Source organism: Acinonyx jubatus, chromosome A3 (assembly GCF_027475565.1).
Source record: "Acinonyx jubatus isolate Ajub_Pintada_27869175 chromosome A3, VMU_Ajub_asm_v1.0, whole genome shotgun sequence".
Classification (NCBI taxonomy): Eukaryota; Metazoa; Chordata; class Mammalia; order Carnivora; family Felidae; genus Acinonyx; species Acinonyx jubatus.
This window is the reverse complement of record NC_069388.1, coordinates 27978906-27993609: the sequence shown is the minus strand read 5'-3', so window position 1 is coordinate 27993609 and position 14704 is coordinate 27978906. Positions and strand designations below refer to the sequence as shown.

At 42.3% G+C, this 14704-nt stretch overlaps 1 protein-coding gene across 1 annotated transcript; it reads left to right on the top strand.

Moving 5' to 3' along the window:
- Positions 1-1165: 1165 nt before the first annotated feature.
- LOC106985995 (signal-regulatory protein beta-2) lies at positions 1166-9306 on the top strand. Its single transcript, XM_053200155.1, is given in 5 exon segments — positions 1166-1906; positions 2279-2436; positions 6008-6355; positions 8277-8408; positions 8411-9306. Coding segments are annotated over 4 exon segments (855 nt in total). The 5' UTR covers positions 1166-1906; positions 2279-2363; the 3' UTR covers positions 8713-9306.
- Positions 9307-14704: the final 5398 nt, after the last annotated feature.

Sequence of the window (14704 nt, the reverse complement as noted above, 5' to 3'; positions counted from 1 at the left end):
CAAAGTCTAAGAGGCTGTCCCAGCCAAGAGGAGCCTAAAAAGACATGACAAGACAGTGTAATGTGGGATGCTGCATGGATACATGGTTAAAAACTAAGGAAATCTCCTCTGGACTGAATGTCTGTGTGTCTCCAAAGTTCACGTGTTGACATTCAATCCCCAGTGCGATTGGATATGGAGGTGGGTCTTTGAAAAGTTAATTAGGTCCTGAGTGTGGAGTCCTCATGAATGAGATCAGTGCCCTTATGAAAAATACCAGATGGACAGCTCCCCGGGTGCACCCTGTGAGAATACAAGTAGTGGGCGCTCTACAAACGGAAAGAGTGTTCTACAAACAGAAAGAGTGTTCTACAAACGGAAAGAGTGTTCTCATCACAGCATAATATCCTAGCACCCTGATCTCAACTTCCAGCCTCCAGAATTGTGAGAAATAATTTCCTGTTATTCAAGGCATCCAGTTTACGGCATTTTCTTATAGCGGCCCAAGCTAAGGCAAAATCTAAATAAACTATGGACTTTCTTTAATAATAACGTACCAATATTGGTTCATTAATTTTAACAGATCCACCACACTACTGTGAGAAGTGAATAAGGGGGAAACGGTGGGCAGCTGTGCCTGGAAACGCTGTATGATGGTCACAAGTTTCTCCAAATTTCAAAACTGAAGTCCATTAAAAAAAAAAAATCCCAAGGGGCACCTGGGTGGCTCAGTCGGCTGGGCGTCCGACTTCGGCTCAGGTCACCATCTCACGGTGCGTGAGTTCGAGCCCCACCTGTGCTGACACCTCAGAGCCTGGAGCCTGCTTCGGATTCTGTGTCTCGCTCTCTCTCTGCACCTGGGCCCCCTTGTGCTCTGTCTCTGTCTCTGTCTCTCTCTCTTAAAAATAAATAAACATTTAAAAAAAAAATCTCAACATCTTGTCTTCAACTTGATCTCTGCCTCTTGCATGCTCTTGGGGGACACTGGAAAGATGTAAGGGGTGGGGAGATTTTTCATTCAGGCAAGAGATGATGATGGAGATGGAGAAATAGATTCAACAGGTATTTAGGAGGTAAAACAAGGCCTGTAGCAGGCAGACAAGAGTGGACAAGTGAGGGTGTAGAATATGGGTCCCTTTTTGGTTTGACCAAATGGGTACAGGATGTGCCACATACCGAACAGGATGGAAGGATGGAAGAGAACACCCGAGTTGAGACTACGAACTCAGTTTTGAATCCTTGAGCTCTACAAATGAAAATTTCAACGTCAAAGGATGTATAGGTTGAGCCACCAAGAAGTGGATTCAGGATTGGGAGCTTGACTGCATCTGGTTGCAAATCCAGCGCTCTTGACCTTCAAGGCACTAAAAATCCCCGTCTCTGAAGAGTTTAGAGTCTGCTGTAAAGTATGAAGTCCACCAGAGGTGAACAAAAGGGTAAGAGACTGGAGACTGAAGGAAAGATCCCGTTAATCCCTCAGCAGGAACCATGGATGGCCTCCCAGCATGGAATTCATCTTTCCAGAACAAGGTGACGCAATGGTGACATCACAAAGGGAGGGGGAGTCTTGTCATCTCGTACAGGACGTTCAGCCTGCTCTGCATTCTCCTCTTGTTCTAACACCTCTCTTGGCCTTAACATCCTGTTGATCCTGAAGAGGAGGTGGGGCTCCCAAGGAAGCAGTAGCGAAATAGCCCTAGCCGTCAGCATGTGACTACGGATTCCTGGACATTAAAGGGTCAACGGCGGAGCGTGGGCTGAGAGTCCCTGGAGACAACCTGTGTGCTTGGGTAGAGCGCAATCCAGTGGTGAGAGAGAAGGAAGCAACTCTCTCTTTCTGAGAGTGTTTCTTGTGTCCCTCCACTCCTTTCCTCCAGAACCGGCCCAAGACCCAACACAGACAGCAGGACAGCCGTCCACTGCCCAGGTATGTGTCTAGGTGTGTTGCTTTCCCTCTTGCAGAGTATCGACCCAGCCCATCTCCCCTGTGACTCCCTCCATCTTCTAAAGCACACATCTTCACAATCTCCAAAACTCTAACCTCTTTCCCACACCGTATCTCTGGGATCTGTAAACTGGCAGGTGGGCAGGTTGGCGAGAACCTCAGATGGGACGAGGCTCAGGAATGAGCACAAGCCTGTGGGTGTCAGGCCCTTAACTCTGGGAACCCCAAGCATTTCCAGCAGCAACTTCTCAGTTTACAGCCACCTTGTCTGTTCAGCTGATCATCTAAAAAGTGTTACAGTCCCATGGTCTTTCCTCTCATCACAATCCCCTTCCTCTGACATCATGGAAGCAGGGAGTGTCTTCTCTCCTCAGAGCACAGAGTCCCGGACCTCTCCAGGACAACACTCAAGACAGAGAAGGCTCCAGGGGCCACGACGATGCCTGTCCTTTCCTCCCTACACTGCCCAACTCTGCCATCCCTGCTGCTGACTCTGCTTCTGGGATTCACAGGTGAGTGGGGCTCAGGTGTGTTTTGTGGGGGGCTCCCCTATGCCTGTTTACTGTGTTCTCCTCACCTATTACCCTAGAATTTCTTGGGGGAGGGTTTTTCTGTCCCAGCCAGAATTTATAGAACTAGACTGGAATGGCTCCCAGCTCACAACATCTCCCAGTGGTCATGTCTGTTCCACACCCTTTTGTTCAGGTAATGGATACACCCCCCAACGGTCACAGGGCTCAGCACAGCATACCTGAGAGTTCTCATCCCTTAGCCCCTAGGATCAGAGAACCTGAGTTTTACACTTATCACCCCTACACAGATGCTACCTCTCAATGGAAAAAAAAAAACGTGTTGGAAAACATGAAAGTATAAAGCAAGGAAAGAAAGCACGGTGCTTCCATCCAAAGATAATCACCTTTAAAAATTTGCAGAGGTGTGCGTGCTCATGGAATTTAGCCAGAAGTGGTCACTAGAGGTCTGTCTGGGTCACTGATGGAAGGTGAACATTGCAGCGTCAACAACAGGACTGGGCAGGTCTCCTCTGCTTGCTGAAAAAGCCAAGTAAGCATGTGGAGTCTCTTCCCCAAGGCCATTGGTTCCTCTTAGCAGAGGTTTCAGTCCCAATGCCAGAGCACATGGCCTTAGGGGTTCACATCAGATGAAAGAGGAAGCCAAAACCATTATCTGAGTCTAAGGAAGAGGAAGAAAGCTTGGATAGCAGAGAGTAACGTATATGAGACACCCGGGCCCACTGGAGAATGTCAGCAAACATCTCAAGAGAAATTAACACCAATTTTGTATGTCTTCCAGAAAAAAGAAGAGGAGGAAACACTTCCCTACTCATTTGATGAGGTTATTATTATCTTGATAGCAAAACCAGATAGACTTTACATAAAATAGAAAACTACAGACCAATATGCCTCACGAATCTAAAGGCAAGAAACCTCAACAAAGTGTCGGCATATAGAATTTCACAATGTGCAAAGTTATACGCCATGCGTAAGTAGGATTTATTCGAGGCATGCAAAGCTGTTTCAACTTTTGAAAATCAGTCATTGTAATCCATCAGATCAAAGGGTTAAGGGAGAAAAACTGCATAGCGGCATCACTTGATGCAGAAGAAGCATTTGACAAATCCAAAATCCGTTCATGATGAAACCTCTCGGCAAACCATAAATAGCAGGGAACTTCCTCTATGTGATAAAGAACATCTACAAAAAGTCTCACAGTTATCATTATACTTAACGGTGAAAGACACTGTATGTATTTCCTAAGACAAGGACTGAGGCAAGGGTGTCCATTCTCACAACTCTTGTTCAAAATAGTACTGGAAGCTGTAGCAGAAAGAGGGACAAGAAGAAAGGACGGGAAGAGAAGGAAAGGAAAGGAAAAGAGTGTAAATTGAAAAGAAAAGAATAAAACCTCCTTGTTTACAGATGACATGATTGTCTACATAGAAAATCCCGAAAGGATCTCCTAAAAAAATAAATAAAACAACAAAAAAAAACTCAGGATAATAAGCAAGTTCAACAAGGAAACGAGATCAACGCACAAAAATCAGTGTATTTCCATAGACTAAAAACACACGTGACCATTTATATTAGCACCCAAAAGAAGAGAAATACTTAGGTATAAATCTCATATAATATATACAAGATCTAGGGGCGTCTGGGTGGCTCAGTCGGTTGGGCATCTGACTTTGGCTCAGGTCATGATCTCACAGCTTGTGAGTTCGGGTCCCGCCTCAGGCTCTGCGCTGACAGCCCACAGCCTGAAGCCTGCTTCAGACTCTGTGTCTCCCTCTCACTCTGCCCCTCCCCCGTTCATGCTCTGTCTCTCTCTCCTTGAAAAATAAACACTAAAAAAATTAAAATATATATATATACACACACAAGATCTATATAAAGAAAGCTAGAGAACTGAACAAAGCAATCAAGAAAAAATAGAGATGCATTCCATGTTCATGGATAGGAAGACTCAATATTGCCAAGATGTCAGTTCTTCCCAATTTGATCTATGGATAAATGCAATTCCAATCAAAATACCAGCAAAGTACAGATATTGACAAACTGACTCTGAAGTGTATATGGAAAGGTTAAAGATCCAGAATAGCCAACTCAACGTTGGAGAAGAACAAGTCAGAGGACTGACACCATTCGACTACAAGACGTACTAGAAAGTTCCAGTAATAGAAACACTGGCATTGGTGAGAGAATAGACACACAAATCAATGCAATAGAATAGGAAGTCCAGAAATAGACTCACCTAAATACAGCCAACTGATCTGTTGGAAAGGAGCAAAGATAATCTTTTCAACAAATGTTGCTATAACAATTGGAGATCTGCACATCCACGTGCAAAAAATAAAATAAAATAAAATAAAAAAATTCTAGACACAGACCTAACAGGCTTCATAAAAATAATGTAAAACACAAAACTATAAAATTCCTAGAAGATATCCTAGAAGAAAATCTCGATGATCTTTGATATGGAAATGACTTTCATTCATAAACAGAGTTTGTATTTTAAAGCAGTTTTAAGTTCACACCAAAATGGAGAAGAAGGGGCAGAGATTTCCCTTCCCCACACATCACAGCCTCCCCCATTATCAATATCCTCCACCAGAGTGGTGCGTATATTACAAACAATGAACCTACACTGATGTCATTAACACCCAAAGACCATAGCACACATTATGGTTCACTCTTAGTATTGTATAGTCTATGGGTTTGGACAAATGTATAGTGAGATCCGCCTTTGTAGTATTTTACAGAATTGTTTCGCTACCCTAAAAACCCTCTGCTCTGCCTATTTACCTCTTTCCACCCTAACCCCTGACAATCACTGATGTATTTACAGTCTCTATAGTTTGGCCTTTTCCAGAATGTCATACAGATGGAATCGTGTAGTATGCAGGCTTTTCCTGCATTAATGATAAGCTTTTAAGGTCCTTTCACATCTTTTCAGGGCTTGCTTGAAAGCTCATTTCTTTTTATAGCACTGGATGATATTCCACTGTCTGGATGTACCACAATTTCCTTATCCATTCAACTACTGAAGGTCATCCTAGTTGTTTTCAAGCTTGGCAATTATAAATAAAGCTGCTATAAACTATGAGGTGGAATCTGTTCCCGGCCTCACTCCTAACCTCTGGTAGCCTCAGATGGTCCTCAGAGAGTACATGGCATTCTCCCTGTGACTTCACATCATCTTCCCTCTGGGCATGACAGATAAGCTAAGCTGCGCTTCAACTCCTGGATCACATGAGCTATGAAACCGTATGTATGTTCTTAAACCGCTAAGTTTGGGTCATTTGCTTTTCAGCAGGTTCCCTTGTTTATTAGAGCCTGCTATGCTCCAGCCCATCCTCGTATCGTGATGCAGAAAAGAAGGTACCCGCCCCCTTTCTGTGCATTGGTCCCCTCCCCCTCATCCCATATGGCAACCCAATTTGTAATTGTCATACTTTGGTGCCAGCTGAAAGAGTATGTAATGAGACTCCACCTTGACCTAGAACCAGACACTCAGAACATCTTGGGCCAAGACAAAGAACACGAGAAATGATGCAAAGTTTCTTTCCAGGAACTGCAGGTGAAGAGTTCCAGGTGAACCAGCCTGAGAGTTCAGTGTCAGTCAGAGCTGGAGACATCTTAACACTGGCTTGCAACGTGTCTGCTCACTCCCCAGCAGGGCCTGTCTTGTGGTTCAGGAAGAATGGGCCAGAACAACAATTAATCTACAGTTTCAATGGCAGCCACTTCCCCCGAGTAAACCAAGTGGAAAACACAGAGGTCAATCAAACAGACTATTCCATCCGCATCAGTGATGTGTCACCCAAGGACATGGGCACCTATTACTGTGTGAAGTTAACAATAGGGCATCCTGACATGGCGTATGTATCTGGTTCAGGCACCTGCGTGTCTGTGAATGGTGAGTACAGGTCTGACAATTTCCATCCCCTTGGTTTGTAAAACTAAATTCTCCAAAATCTGAAACGTACCAAATCATCACGATACACTGGATACTGTGTCCCTTCATCCACAAACAACCCTGCAGGCTGGGATTCTATACATGGCTCTTCTGTTAGTCTGGGACCCTGAGCCCACTATTGAATCAAGCCTTGTTACAGACCAGGTCCTTCTCTGATGACCCAACCACTAAAACCCGAACACAGAGATACTCCAAAATAAAAAGATGTTCAGTAGATAAAATGCAACTACATGTGTGTACCTCACGGTCCAAAAACTTGGTAAAATGTGCCTAGAAGTCTGAGTGCCCTTTCTGAGGTTTAGGGACAAACTTGAGCTCAAGAATATGCATTGTGTCTCTTGTGGCCTATATCCTGACTCTAAGCATCAGTCCCAGACAGCTGCAGCCACATATTAGCTCCCGGATTTGGATGGAATCTCAACCCAGTTGAACATTGCCCCCAAGCCTAATATCTCCTGAGCCAAAACAAAGGTTCTGCCACAGCCAGGCAGAACCTCTACAAGCCTGCACAATTCCACTTGCCCATTTCTAACTGGAATGTCATTGGGGCCTGGTGGAAGGTTCCTGAGCAACCACCACAATGCAGTCAGGGACTTCATTCCCCATACAGGAAGTCCATGAGTGAATGTGGTCTCCTACTATGGCTTCTGGGGAACCTAGGGACCAATAGGAGTGACCTTGTGTTGTCACCCACTCCCAGGTCTTGTTTGGAAAAGCTGTCCTGGAGGGGTTGACTCACTCTCCTCACACTTGATCCTTCCCTGGTCTGCCCTGGGCTACCCTCAGCTCTGCTGTTCTCTGATTCTCTGAGGACAAGCAGTGTTTCCTGCTTCCTCCTATGCGCTGAGTTAATTCCATTAAATACAGTGAGATTAGGGTATCCATCTGTTCTGCTAGGAAAACCAGTCTTCCCCAGTCATGTTCTCCTCAAGTCCACCCACGTTCTAGGCCATCCAACTGGCCATGGAACATTTACACATTTCCCTCAAGCTAGAAAATGTGAGTATAGGCAGTCTACCTGCCATTCTCTCCCAGCCTCCCCAGCCAGGAGTTCCCTTGTCTCTCTAACCTGCACCTCACCCCATCAGTGACATTGATGGTTTGCCAACCTGAAAGGAGAGATATTACCAGGACCTGACACAGCACGTGGTAGGGATGTTGGTGGCAGTGGGTGTCAGGGGTCAGTTGTGGACCCTTCAAAATTGACAAGGTCCCTTGAGGCTCTACTCTCTTTTGTTGGGAAGAGGAAACTGTCTCTCTTTTCTATCTTGAGAGATAAGCAGAGAAACCACACCCTGCCTGCATGCACATATAGTAATCCTAAATGCCCCCCCACAATTCTTTAGGTTTCCTCTCTCTCGACTTCCCCTTTCTCCATACCTGTCAACACTAATATCTCCACAAATTCCGTGGCTGCTCACCCTTCAGAAAAGAGATGAAGGTCAATCCCAAACTCACTGTAAGTATGAGGTGGGCAGAGAGTACTTGGACGCATCTCCAAATGTACTGAGTGATCTTTGGCATTTAAATGGGGGAGGGACTAGTCTCTCTCCATGAACACTACCAAGTCATAATCCCAGAACCTCTTCCTCCCTGTCTTCTTACCTTGGTTAGGGGCTGAGACGTGGAACTGGGGAGGTGACACATCTGATCCCCTGCACTGATCCCCCCTCAGTCGGTGAGGTCAGGAGCTTCCATCACTTGCAGAGGCCCCTCTAAACTCAGCGTGTGCGTGCTCCCATGTGGCATTAAAAGAACTAATTAATGAATGGGGTCCGACCATGATCTGGATCCAAGTTCTCTCCCATCCTCTCTAGGTCAGAGCATGGGAAGTAAGAAATGATTTTGAGTTTCTTTGCAGGAGCCTCACATGAGCTATTCCAGGTGCAACAAGCTGAGATGACACAGACTGTATCGACTGGAGACACAGTCACCTTGAGTTGCAGGGTACCAGATTCGTTCCCCAAAGGACCTGTCTTATGGTTCAAGGGAACTGGCCACACCGGGAATTAACCTACAATTTCAAAGGAGGTATCTTTCCCAGAGTAAAAGAAATTGGACGCACCACCAAAGCTGGCAACACAGACTTTTCCATGCACATCAGTGAAATCTCTCTTGCAGACGCCGGCACCTACTACTGCGTGAAGTTCAAGGAGGGGCAACCTGACCTGGAGTTCCAGTCAGGTCCAGGCACTGAGGTGTTTGTGACTAATAAGTTTGTCTCTTCCTTCCCCTGTTATGAGCTGCTATCTCAGTTAACCAAGTCCTCTACTCATCGAACAACTAGATTATGCTAAATATTATTGAAGGTGCAATATACATTCTTCTGTCATTCTCTCGGCAACTTGCGAATTAAGTGTTTTACAGGAGAAGAAACGGATTCAGAAAGGTCAATTGAGTGATGAAGGACATTTTGGTTGACATCCCAATATTCAACCCACCCCCAATAGCCTAGACTAAACCAGTTAAGGGTAATTTCATGACTCCCTACCAGTGATTAACTCAAATATGAGACTGTCTTAAGCCAGTTTGTGTCCCTAAGAGAGAAGAATAGGCTTGCAGAGAAATCTGGGAAACTAATGCAATTCTCTTTCTTGTTGGCTAGGAACAAGCAGTCATATTGCCCCAGGTGCTCCTGAGAGACATGACCATGAGGGGAACCAAGTTGAGGAAAAATCTGCTCTAGAGAAGTGCAAAGATATAAAGAATGTGGGTTGACGACATTGCACCGCCATATTGTTCCTGGTTCCAACCCCACTTCTGGACCTCCAGTTATGGGAGAGAAAACATCTCCTTGTTAAGCCAGTTTGCTGAAAGTTAGCACTGTCCTAAGGGATGCCAGGTGATAAAGTTCCCACGTCCACGGAGCACTAAAGTACGATTTCAAATCATGGTTTATTTCTGTTCCTAAAGCCTTACTTTTTAATTTTATTTTTCTATTTTGTGATAATCTCTGAACTCTGAGTAATACCCAGCCTGAGAAATTATTATATTGGTGATACTACAATACTACTATTTTGGGGGCATCTACTATATATCAAGGATCTACCTTTCCCATACTACTGTCTTCACCTACATAGCAACTTGAGTAGAAGAGGGATTGTCCTTTTTGTACTCATGTGAAAACTGGGGCTCCAGAGGAATCAGGGGTACAGAGAGTAGGAGAAAGAGGTGAGGTTGGTCTGGGCTCTCTCTCTTCACTTTACCTATTAGTGAAGAGCCTTTCCTTACAAGAAATAAGAACCCAAAATATTGGTTTAAAGTGATCCAGTAGCTGAGAAGGATTCTAGGTTCCTCCCGGCATCCAAGGCAGAGCTTTAGGACTAAGGACTCAGGGCCACCAAGAATCTTATTCTTTTAAATTCTCTCATCTCTATTCATCTCTGCCTGGCTTTGTCTCTCCTGATGCACACAGGCCTTATCTGTATAACGGAAGGGATAAGGGATAAGTATCTGTATAACGGAAGGGATAAGGGATAAATGTTGACATTCATTACGTCATCTCAGCGGCCAGGATGGGAAGAGAGCTTCTTCTTCCCAGCTTCCACAAATGAATCCCAGAGAATCATTTGAAATTGCCTTTCCTGTGCCTTCCACTTACCCATTATTACAAAGGAAAGAAGGTGCTAGGTAGGGAATCCATCAACCCAACCCAATGAAATGAATGTCCAACAGACGATGTGTGTCCCCACCAAGGTCCAAACCCATCATGTAACATATTAAGAAGTTGAGACCCAGAGATTGGGCTTCCCTAAAGTCACAACGGTTAACAGAACTCTGATCTCTTACTCCCATAATCCTTGGGTTTATGACTTTATCTTCTTCCTAATAAGAAGACTCGAGTTAGAGTGGGGGTGTGGATGTGCATAAAGATAATTTACCAAAAAAATACTGCGAATGAGTTCAAGCTCCCTGTTAAAAGCCAGAGAGTCAGAAATGTATTAATTTATACCATTTCTACATAATAAATAAAAAGCATATATTCATACAGTTTTGAAATACTGAGCTGAGTATAAGTTTGCTGTAGTTGTTATAACTAATTGTCACAAACTTCGGGGTTTAAAACAGAAATAGTCCTATGTGAGTGGTATGACAGTGTGAGGAGCTCTGTGCCTCTACTCCCAGAAAAAAAATTTTGGTGCTAAAGAAATTGTTTTTAATCATTTAAAGTAGTGACATCAGCAAGATGAGCAGACTAGGAAGTCCCCAAGCCTTCCTCTCCCATGGAGACAACCAAACAACAACCCTCTATGGACCAGAATACCTTTGTAAGAATGTTAGAAATCAGCTGAGAAGCAGCAGCCCCCAGACCAATGGAAAACCAGGAAGGGATTCCAGTGAAAGCTGCAGTAAAGTTTGCGATGTTTTGTATACTCATACCTCCCATACATGTTTCACCCTCAAGATGGAAACAGAACAGATCATACATCAAACACTCTGGATTGTCTGGGGGCTGCCTGAGTGGATGGTTTCTGTCTCATCTGATTCAGTGCACTAAAAGGAACAGCAGTGCAGGTTAGAAGTGCTGAAAACAGAGACCATCAAAATGGCTTATTAGAGCTACACACGTTATGCAGCTCCACAAGAAGACACCAGGAAGAATAAGAGACTGGGATCTCTCGAGAAGAAAAGGCAAGCTGCTTAGAGAATTTCAGGCAGCTAAAAAACCATACACAAGCCCAGAGAAGTTACATCCCCAGAAAACATTTGAAAGGTCCCAGAACTTCTTGCCAGACTGACTGAGGAAGTAACCAGTCCATAAAACGGTGGTTATCTTAGTCCATTCAGGCTGCTATAACAAAATACTAGACTGGGTAGCTTATAAATAATAGAAATTTGTTCCCTACAGTTCTGGAGGTTGGAAATCCAAGATTATGGCACTAGCATGGTCAGGTGAGGTTCATTGTGGCTTAACATGGTAAAAGGGGCTAGGGACCTCTGTGGGGTCTCTTTTATAAGGCACTAATCTCATTCATAAAGCATCCACTCTCATGACCTAAGCACCTCCTGAAAGCTCCACCTACTAATACCATCACCTTTGGGGAGTAGAATTTCAACATATGAATTTGGGGGAGGATGCAAACATGGTTTTTTCAAATGCCCAAATCCCAAAAAAAGAGCAAAAAAAAACCACACAAAGAACCAGGAAAACATGGCCCAATGAAATGAAAAACATAAAACTCCAGAAGCCAACCCCTTTAAGAAACTCAGATGGCTGGACTTCCTGCCAAATAACTCAAAACAACTATGTTAAAGCTACTCAATATACTAAAAGAGAACATGGATAGCCAACGAAATGAAATCAAGAAAACAACATATGAAAAAAAGAAAACAACATATGAACAAAATGAGAATATCAACAACAACAACAACAACAAAAACTGTAATAAAGAACCTAACAAATTCTGGACCTGAAAAATACAATAGTGAATTGAATATTTACCAGAGGGGTTAAACAGCAGACTTGATGAGGTAGGAGAAAGAACCAGAGAACCTTAACACAATTCACTTGAAATCACTGAGTCACAGAAGACAAAAGAGTTAAGAAAGTGAAGACAACCTAAAACATTTATGTTACCATCAAACAGACCAATATACACATTATAGGAATCCCGACAGAGAGAAAGAAGCAGACAACTTATTTGGGGGGAAAAATGGCCCCAAAACTTTCTGAATCTGAAGAAATAAATTGACATATAAATTCAAATAACTCCAACCAGGATAAATCCAAAAATACCCACAAGGAGAAACATTATAATCAAACAATTGAAAGTCAAAGACAAAGAGAGTAACTTGAAAGCATCAAGAGAAAAGCAGCTCATTACATAAAAAGGAGCTTCTGTAAGATCATTAGTGAATTTCTTGGATGAATCCATGCAGCCCAGAAGGCAATGCAATGATATATTCAGATTGCTGAAAGAACAAATCTGTCAACCAAGAATACTGTATCTAACAAAACTGTCCCTCAAAAATGAAAGCGATATTAAGACTTCCCCAATTAAACAAATGTAGAAAGCGTTCATTACCTCTAGAGCTTCCCTATAAGAATGCTAAAGGGAACCCTTCAAGTTTAAGTGAAAAGATAATGGACAGCAGGGGCGCCTGGGTGGATCAGTCGGTTGAGCGTCCAACTTCGGCTCTGGTCATGATCTCATGGTTCATGAGTTTGAGCCTCGCGTCGGGCTCTGTGCTGACAGCTCAGAGCCTGGAGCCTGCTTCAGATTCTGTCTCTCCTTCTCTCTCTCTGCCTTTCCCCTGCTCATTCTGTCTCTCTGTCTCTCAAAAATAAATAAACATTAAAAATTTTTTTTAAAAAAAGAAAAGCTACTGGACAGCAAAATGAAGCTATACAAAATTATAAAGTTCTCCAGTAAAGGAAAATACATGTACAAACACAGTAATCTGTATTATTGTAATTTTGGTGCATAAGTTCACTCTTAATTCTTGTATAGAATTTAAGTGAGAAAAACAAAAAGCTATAAATCCATATTAAGTATACAATATATAAACATGTAATTTGTGATATCAGTAACAAAGTTGGGGTGGTGGAGATGTAAGTCGTGGCATTTCTGTATGCAATTGAAGTTAAGTTGCCATCAGTTTAAAATAGATTGTTGTAGGGGTGCCTGGGTGACTCAATCGGTTAAACATCTGACTTCAGTTCAGGTCATGATCTCGCAGTTCATGAATTCAAGCCCTGTGTTGGGCTCTGCTGACAGCTCAGAGCCTGGAGCCCGTTTCGGATTCTGTGTCTCCTTCTCTCTGCTCCTCCTCATCTCACTCTCTCTCTCCTCTCTGTCTCTGTCTCTGTCTCTATCTCTCTCTCTCTCTCTCTGTCTCTCTCTCTCAAAAATAAATAAACATTAAAAAATAAAATAAAATAAAATAAAATAGATTGTTATAACTTTAAGGTATTTTTGCAATGGTAACCACAAAGAAAAGATCTATAAATACAGACAAAACAAAATGAAAAAGAAATCCAAGGATTCCACTGCAAAATCAATGAAAAACAAAAGAAGGCAGTAAGAGAGGAAAGAAAGGGCAAAAAAGGTACAAGATATGCAGGAAACAATGAACAAAATGACTATAGTTAAGTCCTTCCCTATTAGTAATTACTTTGAATTTAAATGGACTAAACTCCCTGATAAAAAGATATAAATTGGCTAACTGATTTTTTGAAAATGTGGATCCAGCTATATGCTATCTATAAGAGACTCCCTTTACATCTAAGAACATATAGAGGCTGAAAATGAAAGAAGGGAAAAAGATGTTCCATTCAAACGATAACCAAAAGAGAGCATATGTGGCTATTCTGATACCAGATAAAATACACTTTAAATAAAAATCTGATACAACACAAACAGGACATTACATAATAATCAAAGGGTTGACTCAACCAAAAGTATATAAAAATATTTATTCACTACACATCAGATCTCTAAATTTTGGTAGCAAATATTGACAGGATTGAAGGGAGAAATACACACAATAAGAGAAGGAGATTTCAAGACCCCACTTTCAATAATGGATGAACAATCGGAAGATTAATGAGGAAACAGAAGAGCAGAATAACACTACAGACCAACTAGACTTAACAGACATATACAGAACATTCCACCCAACAACAGCAGAATATACATTCTCCTCAAAGTACACATGGAACATTCTCCAAGACAGAACATATGTTAGGTCACAGAACAGTCTTAACAAATTTTAAAAGGTAGAAAGTATCTTTTCTGAGTACAATAGAATGTAATTAGAGATCAACAGCAGAAGAAAAACAGGAAAAATTTAAAAATACACAGAAATTAAACAACACAATCTTAAACAACGAAGCGTCAAAAAAGAAATCACAAAGTTAATTAGAAAATATCTTCTGACAAATAAAAACACAACATACCAAAACTTAAGGGATTCAGTAAAAACAGTTCTAAGAGGGAGTTTATGGTGATAGATGCATATATTAGAAAGAGGTTGGTAGGAATATAAACTGGCGAAGCCACTTTGGAAAACAATGTGGAGGTTCCTCAAAAAATTACAAATAGAATTACCTTAGAACCCAGCAATTGCATTCTTAGGTATTTATCCAAAGGATACAAAAGTACTAATTTGAAGAGGTACATGCACCCCAGTGTTTTTACCAGTGTTACCAACAATAGCCAAATTATGGAAAGAGTCCAAATGCCCATTGACTGATGAATGGATAAAGAAAGATTTGGCATATACCAAATGGAATATTACTCGGCAATGAAAAAGAATGAAATCTTGCCATTTGCAACAACATGGATG